The sequence below is a fragment of the Sminthopsis crassicaudata genome, chromosome 5 (assembly GCF_048593235.1).
Source record: "Sminthopsis crassicaudata isolate SCR6 chromosome 5, ASM4859323v1, whole genome shotgun sequence".
Taxonomy (NCBI): domain Eukaryota; kingdom Metazoa; phylum Chordata; class Mammalia; order Dasyuromorphia; family Dasyuridae; genus Sminthopsis; species Sminthopsis crassicaudata.
In genome coordinates this window covers 163,002,731-163,014,905 of record NC_133621.1, presented here as the reverse complement: position 1 = coordinate 163,014,905, position 12,175 = coordinate 163,002,731, and the positions used below count along the sequence as shown (strand labels likewise).

Sequence of the window (12,175 nt, the reverse complement as noted above, 5' to 3'; positions counted from 1 at the left end):
ATTGGGGAAAGAATCATGATAAATAAGATGTGCTGAGCTTTAAAAGAAGAGGAAGAAACTGGGAGGGGAGGCTGTTCCAGATGAAAATAAAAGGAAGAAAAACAAAAAGGCAGAAATAGGTTGTTTTTTAAGGACATCAAGGAAAGCAGCTTGATTGGGTGGCTTCTCATCTCTTTCCTTCAACCAAAAAATATTTTTGAGTCCTTATTCTATGCAACCCCATTTGACCTAGGATTACAAAGTACCTTCTAATTGATCAACTCTTAGTCATTAAACTGCATGCCTCTTAAGTGACTCTTGGCTGAGATCTCACAAATAATAAAGGGCTATGTGGGTCTACGACGCCATGAGTCATTCAACATTCTCTCACCAAGATGCTTTGGATTCTGCCTTGTAGCCCAAGGGCAAAGTAGGAACAAAAACATATTTCTTTCACTGGTCCCCATTCAGCAAATTCAACTGTATTCAAAACCTTGGAGTCAGTTATGACATTACCCACATATCTCTCACATTGGAGCACTCATCAATAATTCATCTAGCTGAAGCAATTTATCTTGCTACAATCTTCTGAGGAGTCTCTTCCAGCCTCTGAAAGGGGTCTCTTCTACCTCTGTCAGTGTCTCATCTACCTACTCAAGGTGTGCTGGAATCAGTTCCTGTCAGCCCATACCAGCTCATAAAAGGCATTTGCTAAATTTGCAGCATGAGTATTTACATTTCAGAAATCAGCAAAAGAAAATATTAGTAATACAGATTAAACTAAAGTATGTTATGTAGGGAAGCTAGACAGCAAGTGGATAGAACACTGGCCCTAGAAGCAGGAGGATCTGAATTCAAATCCATCTTCAGACATTTACTAGCTACATGATGCTGGATAAGTCATTTGACACTGATTGCCTAAAAAAAATAAAAAAGGAGGAAGAGAGGAAGGAAAAAAGGAAAAGAAAAAGAAAAGTTTGCTGTATGTGTATTTCCCCCAGGGATCTATCAGCAAATATCTACCAGCAAACCACTTCATCTTGACTATTATGGCCTCACCCTAGTAAAGCTGGTCAGTACCACCTAATAACTATTGTTACAACTTTATAAGGTTGTAACATCTCCAAATTCTTCTCTCCAAACTTAGATTTATCGTCAGCATGCAGGTAAGTTATTGAAATGTGTGCTAGATTAATTCAATGCATTTAAGTTCATTTAAATGTATTTAATGCATATAAATGTAATGACACCCTAACTTTTCTCTAAAACAAAGGTCCTCTTCTCTCCACCCCCACATCATTATTTCCATGATACTATTTGCTTGTTATGGAACATAATAATCTCTGAAAAACTGAAGTTATAGGATGTCTTAAAGAATTATGGAGAGGGGCAATTAGATAGTTTACATTCTTGGAAGCCATGCAAAATAATGAAATCTACAGAAAGGACATTGGGTGGGAGCTCTATGGGACAAGTGGAAGGACATGGACAAGAGCTATGTGATATCAGAAGGGATGAGTAGATTGCAATTTGTACCACTAAGTGGTACATACATATGTACTATGTGCTAGGCACTTTGTTATCTTATTTAATTCTTAAAATAGCCTTGAGATAAATGCTGCTATTACCTTCTTTTTAGAGAGAAGGAAGCAGGCAAACAGATTAAAAGACATATCCAGTGTCTTCCTTGCTAGATAATAGTGTTCTACTGTGCCACCTGCCTACCTAGCTCCCTGCCACTGGGGAGGAGGGGGGCGGTAATTTATATCAACGATACCACAGAGCCACTGCAGTACTGTAATATTTGTCTCATAACAACTAGAAAATCTTCTACCTTTCTCTACATTTATGATTAATTTGTATAATATGAAGATTATTTTTATCTTTAAAGATCTTTAAAAAAACACTCATGAAACTGAACTAAGTGGTTCATTAAGAACATATCTAATTTCTTCCTATGAAATTGTTCTAGTTGAATACTCAATTTCCTATTGTGTCAGTTTGGCTACTTTATATTTTTTATCTCTGGGAAAGGCTTTAGTTTAAAAAGGATAAGGTCTCCCACTGCATCTAGGATCATTTCTAGTTGTCCTGATATGTATCTTGCCATTCAATCTAGATGACTCTGAAGGAGGAAGGGAGGCTAGGGACTTTGCTGCTGATAAAGAGTAATATTAAGTTTCAAATACAATTCACTGGCAAGTCACAACATCACCTTCTTGATGTCATTGGTCCTTTTTGAGAACAAAGGAGAAAAAACAACAAATATTCACTTAAGTTTTGTAATACAGTCCACTATTAGATCACTTGATTGAGTGGATTAGGAAATTGGAAAATTGGAAATTATTGTTTTCATCAGGCCTTATAATGAAATCACAGATGATTTCCTTAAATTGTTTAACTCCCAAACTTTGGTGATCACCAGATTCTCCTCTTGTACTTATAGTGATAAGTATACTGTACAGTAGATTAAGTATATTTCCTGATTATATTAGTAATCTCTCTTGTATTTTTGTTGTGAGGGCTCCTTTCAAATTTAAATTTTAAAGTTTGCATATGGTTTTACATACACACGTATATATATACACATACATACATATGCACACACACACATATAGTGTGTGTCCTATGTTATAAGATAAATGTTGTCCTTCATTCTTTTTTCTTTTTGGTCTGGACTTATAATTTCATTGGGTATAGGGAACTCCCACTTAAACATAATTTATAGTTTTAGAGTCACCTTGGGTAGTGAAAGATTAAGTGATTTGTCCAAGATTACATAAGTGTGTCTGAGGTAGGACTTAAACTCATGTTTTTAATGTCAAAGATGACTCTCTATGTGCTATAACATTCTACCTCTGAGTTTTATTTTAACATTATTTTATTTTTTGGCATCTCTTGCATTAAAGGTATTCTGAAGGAATTTTATCCCTTGTGAAGAATCCTTTGAGTTAGGTGATTCAGAATATTTCTTGGGTTATCGTGGATTCAAATCAGGACTGAATCCCCCATTAATCTCCATACCATACCATGCCAAATAACATGATTCCAAAAACATAAAGCATTAAAAAAAACAAAACAAACAAAAAAAAAAACCACACAAAACAAAACAGTGGGATAAGTAACAAATAAATAAGGTATGAAATATTCCCTTTAGGGGCAGCTAGGTGGCACACTGTGGATAGAGCATCAGCCCTGAAGTCAGAAGACTGAGTTCAAATTCTGAACCTCAGGCATTTAACACTTCCTGGCTGTGTGACCCTGGGCAAGTCACTTAACCCCAATTGCCTCAGCAAAAAAAAAAAAAAAAAAAAAAAAAAAAAAAAAAAATATATATATATATATATATATATATATATATGTTATTATATTATATATTAATAGTATTATATTACTTTAATATATATATAGTTTATATATATATATTAGCCTAGTACCCATACATAAATGTGCTTCATTCTCTGGCCCTCAAGCTGTAAACAGCCAATTCCCTCCATTTAATGTTCAATGTCTTATCTGTGAGCAGAGCTTAGCACATTGCCTATTGATATAAGTAGGCACTTTATAAAAGTAGTAGCCAGATTAAACTCACTCCAACTGTGTGTTGAGACTTAAAGAGCGTGAGACTTCTATCCTACTTAGTTTTTCTTCAGTCAACAAGCTAGAGAATACTGATTTTGGGAGCCTTGAAAAACCATTGAAGCCTCCTGCCTCAGTTCTTGTAGTCATCATAATGACTGACAAGCTGCTGTGATTGGATCTAGTTCACATACTTCTATATATTGCTGCTTATTCTGCTATTATCCACCTCTAACACTTAACCAGATTATCAGAGCTTTTAAAACCACATTTCAGAGCCCCTTTATTTAAATTCCATGCAGGGGGTATCACTATTCTATGTTTACAAGGCCAGAGTTTTTGGAAATTTAGTCTAGAAAATTTTCCCCAATCATTTTGATTCCCTTGACTCTAAGAATTGTAAGACGTGGAGTCCATGCAAATGCTCTTTATTCCTGGATCTTTTATATTTTTAAATGTCATTATTGTGTCACAAAGGTATCCTGGATGGGAATCATATCTATATCCCCATGGCAGTGGGGATGAAGGCTAAGGCAATGTTTCTTTATCTTTTAGAAATGAAGTAGTTCTGGCCATTAGGGGCTTCAGAAAACTCTGGTCTTTGTAATGGGGACAGTAAGCTAGTTATATATGTAGATAGTTATCATGACTGCCTATGAATTCCTGCAGGCCAAAGCAGTGGAGGTATGCAATGGGGCTAGTGACTCTTGGAATCTGGAATCATGGGTAATGGCAGTTAGTTTAGTACTTGGAGTTCAAACTTGAACTCCTATATATGAATATATATGAAAATATAGGGTTGGACACATATAGTTAACTAAATGAACAAGGGGTAGTGTTTTGATAGTACTGAGGTCATTTAGGTGGGGCTGAGTTTTTATATCCATTTTACTAGAAGAGTTCCCCTAGTGAAATCTGGATTATCCACCTAGAAAATTATCTATGGCAGTTTAAAAATCCCTCATATAGAACCTGGCACATGATAAGCATTAATAAGTGCTTGTTGTGTTGATCAACTGGCTTCCAGAATATCTGGGGTCCTTTAACTTTACTTGCTTCTTAATAGTTTCTTATTAAGTTAGGAGCAAGACCTGTGATTTCACTGATATAAGGGAACTTCCAGGTTAAGAAAGCTTCTTTTCTTAATGCAAGTTAGTACCTTCCCTGCAAATTTTATGTCTTAGAGAATTACTTAAAACATGGGAACTTTCCTTTCTGAAGTATAGTTCATAGACAGAGAAACTGTTTGCTGTCAATGTAGAGAGAGATTTGAAACAAAAAAGGAAACAGACCACATGATTTAGGTGGAGAAAGTACCATTAGATTGTGTCTCACCTTTCTGGCTTCTCTGATTTGCTAATCTAATAATTTTTTTTTTTCCCTCCTTGGTTTCAGAATTAGAGATTCCTTAGGAATCATAATTACAAAGTCTCAAGAGTTGGAAAAGACCTTAAAGATCATCTGGTCTAATCCATGCCTAATGTTTCCCTTTCATAATATAATTGACACAGTGCAGCCATAATTGGAAATTTCATCAATGGGGGTAAATCCATTTGAGAGGTGATCTGGGAGAAAACAAACTGCATGGGTAATGCAAAATCAGTGTATACAATCTGTTTATCAGTCTTGCTAATAATCCCAGGCATCCTGGGTTGGTTGTCTATACAGATAATTTACCCCAGAGGTTGCAATAATATAACCCCAGAGCTATACCTTAAGAATGAGATGTGAGGTTGGGAGAAGATGGGGAGGTTGCTTCCTTTAAATAAGCCTCTGTGGGAAGGAGGCATGCTTCCTCCTTATTGTGGTTTCTCTCTCCTTTGTGCTCCTTTATACAACCAAAATGGGGATAAATGAATGCATCCTTTGGAGAGGAAATACTTCTTCCCAGATTCTAAAAATTGGGATCACCCCTAACTCTTGTTGGGGATTTTCTGTAACTCTACCAAAAGTAGTCACCAGTGAGATACCCAACAATTCTTAAGGTAGCCTATTTCATTTCTTTAATTATTAAGGCATTTAGAACATTTGTCCCAACATCAAGCCTTAATTTGCCTTTTTGTAACTTTTACCTGTCACTCTGGTTCTGTACTCTTATCAAGATGAACCTTAATCTTATTCCTCTTTCACATGACAGCCCTTCAAACACTTGAAAATGAGTTAACATATTTCTTTTATATCTCCTTCTCCATTCTAAATAGCTTTGGTTTCTTCTACTGATGCTTGAGACCCTTCACCATTCTGGTTGCCCTTCTTCAGCCTCTAATTAGCTTATCAATGGTCTTCCTAAAATATGCCCTTATATGAATACAGTACCAGGAAGAGAAGAGTAGGACCATCACTTTTCTATCCCTAAATATTATGCCTGTCAATGTGACATAAGATCACCTTAGATTTTGGATCCTCCATATCATATTGCTGATTCCTGTTGAACTTGCATCAAACTTCCCAGCAGTTTTCCAGATAAAATGTTATATAGCCATTTTGTATCTCTGAAACAGATTTTTGAAATTTACATTTCAGCTTAATAGTTTTAGTTCAACTCTGTAGCTTATTAAGATTTTTGTTAAATGTTTTGCTTTTTTGGATCTGTCATTCAGTTTTAGTTCTCAGTTTGGTTCTCTGTGAATTTGATTAGCATGTCATCTATGTCTTTATCCAAGTCATCATTTAAATACTTAAATAACATATGCTCAAACATCTCTCTCAGATACAACACAAGAGATCTCTTTATAAATTGATAGTAAGCCATTAAGGAGTATTTTTTGGGTTTGGTCACTCAATTTCAAATCCATCAATTGCACTGCATCTCTCCCTCTTTCCCACCAAAATTTGTGTAATGCTTTTTCACAATTATTAACCTGGGCTAAAAAATGGTCCCTAAAATCCATGTGACTCCTTTCTCTTCAGTTTTAGGGAGTTCATTTTAGAGAAAAAGTTGTGAATTCAGTCACAATCACTCAAAGGCCCCAATTAGGAAAATTCCTAACATTTTTTTAAAAAGATTGAACTCTTAACTGTATATTTATACCTGTGTTTAGTTAACCCCTGACTCCTTTGTTATTGAAGCAAAATTGATTATACTAGCAACATTTGAGTGACAGAACTGCAGATTATAAAATGTTGTCTGTTGATAAGAATTGGAAAGCAAAGTTGGAGAGAGTTGATCTTTTTTGGGGACTTCCTTTACCTCAAGATAACTGGAGAGCCTATGATACACCTATCTTTGCTCCTCATGGATATGCTGGAAAATGCCCCATTTGCTCTAAGCTCCAACTATCAAAATGAATGGGATTTTAACTAATTGGATAATTTATAGGTGGCACAAAGAAGACAGCCAAGTTTTTTCAGTTTATCCAAACATGATTCTTATGCAATGTAAATAGAGTCTGGAGGACTTTTCCTACACTTATTCTAAGATCTATGATATTAATTGGTTGGATACTTTTTCACTTAGTTTTAAGTTAGGATTGAATAATCATTTAGCTCATCCTTACCTTTGATTAAATTGATCAAATACTGATAAAGTAGATGAAATTTACAGCACTTCCTTAATCTACCAATTTGATAAGCTTTTTTTTTTTTAACTTTTCCTGATTTTTTTGTTACTGCCTTTTTTTTTTTTTTTTAAACTGCTTACTAACCATACCATTAATAATGTGTTCTAGAATTTTTCCAGAAGGCAAAGTCAATCACATTGGCCTACAGTTTTCAGCCTTCGTTGTCTTCTTTTTTCCCCCACTGGCCACAATATTGACATTAGTTCATTAATTACACATGCCATTTTTCTATTATTCTGGGATAGCATTCATTTAGGACTAGTGACTTGACCAAGGATAGGTAGGTACTCTTATCTCCTTAATTATTTTGGATATGAATTCCCTATTGTCACTTTTTTTTTCCCTTATAGAGTCCAGAGAATATTTTCCACTGTCAAAGAAAATAGAAGCAAAACAGGAGAGGCATTCCTTGCTCTTTCTTTTCCTTTATTATGATCCCATGCACCCAGCGGTGTGCTGGGAAATATTTAAAAATTTGGTCTCAAAAGACTAAGACACATGGTTAAGTTTAATCTGAATTATTAACATTTTCTCATTCACTTTTCCTAAGTCTAGACCACCAACAAAAAAATAAATCAAATCCTGATTTAGTTTAAAATTTTTTAAAAAGTCAACATCCTAATAAAATAAGGAAAATTTCCCCCAACAGGTACATTTCTCTATGCCAATCCCACAAAATGTCACCAATAGGAAAGAGAATTCACATAGGAAAACACATATGGCCTAAGAACTTATGTCTAGGGAACTTGTCTCCAGGGAAATTAAAATTCTTATGGTGGCATCCCACTGGACTACCCTTCTACAACTAATACTATTGTTACTTTTCCCATAAATCTATTTTCTATTGGCTGGTGGTGTTATTGGCTTGCAGACAATATTCTGTTGGGCTCTTCTTGAGAGCTCTAAAGCTTCTGTTGCCGTCTCCTTTCAGGATCCATGATCTACCTACTGAATCAAACAGACCCTAGCATCAGTGGAGACTACCACTTACTTCCCCTACTCCTCTGCCCTTTGCCTGTCACCTATTTCATTCTGATTACTTTTAGGGAGTGGGAGAGGAAAGGAGGGTTGTGGGATGGGTGATGACTAGGCACGATGGTATAGCCTGGGCTTTTTGGATAAGACGACTCCCTGCCTCAGCACCGAGAACGTGGGCCATCCTAGGTGTATTGGGACTTAGGCCTTGAGTGTGGGGACTCACACTACTCTGGTTGGGATCTCATAGGAAAAGAAATGTTGGTTATCTACCTGACCTATCTTCACAGGTCAAGCAGTCTTAATATGTGCCCAAGTCAGGGATTTGAATTGAAGCCACCCATGGTACATTAAGTGAAGATCAGCACAAGAAGGCCAAGATGGGATCCTGAGGTCTTTCTATACTCTAGGTGAGTTCTTCTCCAACATAGCCCAGCCCAGCTCTACTCCCTCTTCTGATGGACGATACCTCAGCAGCAGTGTCCCATGTCTCCTATGTTACCCCAAATATCTTTTGTCCCAAAGTGTTTCCCTAACCTCTGCTTGCAAACTGGCTGTGTCTACAAAAATTGATTCTCAGGTCTTTTTTTGTATTAGCCACAGGGATCAGAAGCACTGATGATGGCTGCCCTAAGAAGGCCCCTTAGTACCCAGAGAGACCTCCTAACTTGTTATCAATGGGTACAGCTACCCCAAGTGTTACATGAAAGACAACCTCTCAGATGTAGAAAGAGCTCTAACTTGTGAATCAGGAAACTTGAGCTAGTGTTTGCTTTCCTACTTAATTCTCCTCCTCAGTTTTTTCCTCAACAATAAGAGGACTGATGGAAATAATCTTAGCTCCTTTCCAGCTCTAACATTATCTCAAAATTCTGGATGCTTTTTTTTGTCCCCTCAATCATAGACTGGAAGTATTTTGGGGAAAAAAGTATTTTATTTCTTATATATTACCCCCATCCCTCACATATACAGGATGGTGTTATGCATAGAGTAGGCATTAAACACCATAAAGTTTTATCACTGACAAATTTGTTTATTGATTGTCTACCATTTGCACAATCACTGTGATAGGAGCCAAGTAAGATGCAAAGATTGCTATCATTAAGGATCTTGTGATGTAGTGGAAGAAATAAAGCATGCATAGATAACCTAATCAGAAAGAGAGCAGGTGAGAAACATTAAATGAGACACAAAGTGCAATGAAAATTGAGGTAAGAAAGATTGCTTCTAGATGGCACTATCTTAGGGAAGCTTTAAGGTTATAAAGAAAGATGGGGTGAGTTTCAATAGGAAGTGATGGAGAAAAGAGCACTTCAGGAGAAAAGAGTATGGAAGAAGACAAGAACAGTCATTCAACAGTCAATAAGCATGTATTAAATGTATATTAAATGCCAAGTACTGAGCTAAATGTTGGGGATACAAAGAAAGACAAAAGATAGTACAGCTAATGGCAGAGATAAAATGAAAATTACTACAGAAGACATATGCACACAAGATATAGACAGAATAAATTAAAGATAAAATAAAGAGGAAACATGAAGGGGAGGGATTAGAAAAGAGTTCTAGTAAAAATGAGATTTTTAGCTAGTTTTTGAAAGAAACCAGGAAGTAATGATATGAAGGGACAATATTCCAGACATCAGAAACAGGAAGTAAAAATATCAAATTCAGACTTTTTGTGTGGTCTTTCTGTACAAACCAGCAAGGCCAGTGTGTATGGACCAGAGTACATGGCAGACAGTAAGATGTAAGAAAATTGGAAAAGGGAGGACAACATTCATGTTGTGAGTTTTTATATCAAATAAACAAGAGTAACATATTTGATCCTGGAGGGGATAGGGAGCTAATGGAATTATTAAGTAGAGGTAGTGATATGATCAGATCTATACTTTATGAAAACTAATTTGACAGCTGAATGGATGAACTGTGAGTGAGGAGATACTGGAGGCAGAGAGGTCAGGTGTGAAGTAATTAGGGTCTGTACAGGGTGGTAGTAATGTCAAGGTGGAAAGGGCCATATGTGAAATGAAAGTAAACAACAGGACTTGGTAACAGATATCTAAGTGAGTTAAAAGTGAGGAGTCAAAGATGATATCTAGGTTTAGATATCCTGGGTGACTGGAAGGTTCATAGACAATAATACCAAATTAAAAAGGCACCATTTTTGGGGGGAAAGATTAAGTTCAGTTTCATATATGTCGAGTTTAAGATGTTTATAGGAAATCCAGTTTCAGATGGATTTAGACATAACAGTGGATGGATTTTATTCAAAACTAGTTGACTATAAATGGCTTTTAGGTTTCTATATTTGTGTACTCCTTATTGAAAAATTTCAAGTGAGCCTAATACTTCATTGATAATACAATTTCATCAACACTGTGTGCATTCTATATTGCCTTTATTTTATGAAAAAGCTAATTTAAAATCTACATTAACTATGTTAATACAAAGACCAACCATGAAAGATTGGCTTCATTTATAAAAACATAGAGGTGAGTCTTGGTGAGTTTCAGAATTTCAGGAATGGCACTTCAAAGGGTTTTGCATTGGCATGTTTCAATGCCAAAGCATAAGAATAGACTCTGGCATCCACCTTGAGATGTTCATCAGCTACCAGGTCTACAGAAGACAAACAAAACTAGTGAGAATATAGACAGACAACTGTCCCACCCCATCATATTACTATTCCCAAAACTATACAAAACACTAAGCCTGGGAAGATGTTTAAGCGATTGAACAATTGAAGAGAGGACGAACATTGGTTCTCCAAAGGTTATAAGGATCTACAGTCCGATGGCATCTGTTTCCCTTGCTTTTGTTAAATTTTTTAAAAAAGTAAATCCTCTATAAATATGTTTCATAAGAATTATTACATAGATCTGGGCATATCAGACAGACCTCAGACACTTCATGGATTTACATAACCATCATTCTACCTTGGGCCTTCATTGCCCCCCTCTTAGATTTATTGCAAGAGTCACTAATTGGTTTTCTTGCTTTTAGTCTCTTCCCTTTCAATACTTCCTCTAAAAAGATGCCAAATTAATAAGACACCGCAGTGACTTTGTTACTATCCTGTTGAAAAAATGTTAGTGGCTCACTCTTCCTTTAGAATAAAATACAAATTTCACAGCTCAAAATTTAGATGCCCTTCCAATTGGCTTTTATCTACCTTTCTATACTTATTTCATTATTATTATCTTTACCTTTATTATTATTCTTATTATTATTATAAGTTCCAAATGGGCCAAGTCTACCTCTTCCCCATCTCCCATCAGGCTAGCTTCCATGTCAGGAAAAGTAATCTTTAGTTTTAGATGTCAACTCCTAAGTAAAGTCTTTCCTGATTACTGATCAATCCTTTTTAAATTACTCTGTATTTACTTATCTATGACAAAGCATTCAATGTCTTCAAGGTGACAGCCTGCTTCATTTCCCCCCCCATACATCTTCCTTGGTGCCTTATACACAGTAGGAACCTTAATAATGTTTGTTGAGTTGAATGATTCTGACTGGACCAAAGAGCAAGATTGCATATTATCTAAGTTAGGAATTCATCATCTTTCATTGCTAGAGCATCTTTTTTTTTGTTTGTTTGTTTTGTTTTGTTTTGTTTTGTTTGATCTAATGAATAAACTTATGGCTGAGACAGAATTTTCTTAAACTTACTCATAGAAGTATGAGGAGTATGGAGTATTACTGCATTAGGCATTGCTTATGGAGAATTATTTTATTTGAGGATGATCGCCTTTTAAATTTTATGTTTCATTTCCTCAGCTTTCTGTTTAAAAATAGGTTGCATGCCCTCTCCTATTTTTATATAAGGGCCCCATCCATAAGTTGCTTTGGAAAAGAAGGCCTTTCACTCCAACCTATATGGCAGAAGACCATTTTATGTTTGAATATCCAGTGAAGCAACAAAGAATTCAGAACCTTTAGGCTTAATAGTAAATATAAAAATCAATTACAAGTGGAAAAGATGTCCTTGATTAAGGTTTACCTTAAAAGAGAACTATCACAAATCTCACTGAGACAAAAATCATATAAAGAACAAGAAAGAAAACTACATATTTACTACATAT

General features: G+C 35.7%; 2 protein-coding genes across 4 annotated transcripts in view; one reads left to right on the top strand and one right to left on the bottom strand.

Moving 5' to 3' along the window:
- Positions 1–4,088: 4,088 nt before the first annotated feature.
- CDC123 (cell division cycle 123) overlaps positions 4,089–12,175 on the top strand; it is a 108,380-nt gene continuing 100,293 nt past the window's right edge. Inside the window, exons 1-2 of the mRNA XM_074268636.1 lie at positions 4,089–4,242; positions 8,384–8,503. The gene's annotated coding sequence lies outside the window, so the exon portion shown is untranslated. The remainder of the gene's footprint in view (positions 4,243–8,383; positions 8,504–12,175) is intronic.
- Positions 10,475–12,175, bottom strand: part of NUDT5 (nudix hydrolase 5) — a 29,943-nt gene continuing 28,242 nt past the window's right edge. For all 3 annotated transcript variants that reach the window (XM_074268638.1, XM_074268641.1, XM_074268640.1), the window contains exon 9: positions 10,475–10,712. In XM_074268638.1, the coding sequence (XP_074124739.1) occupies positions 10,603–10,712 (110 nt within the window). In that variant the 3' untranslated portion in view covers positions 10,475–10,602. The remainder of the gene's footprint in view (positions 10,713–12,175) is intronic.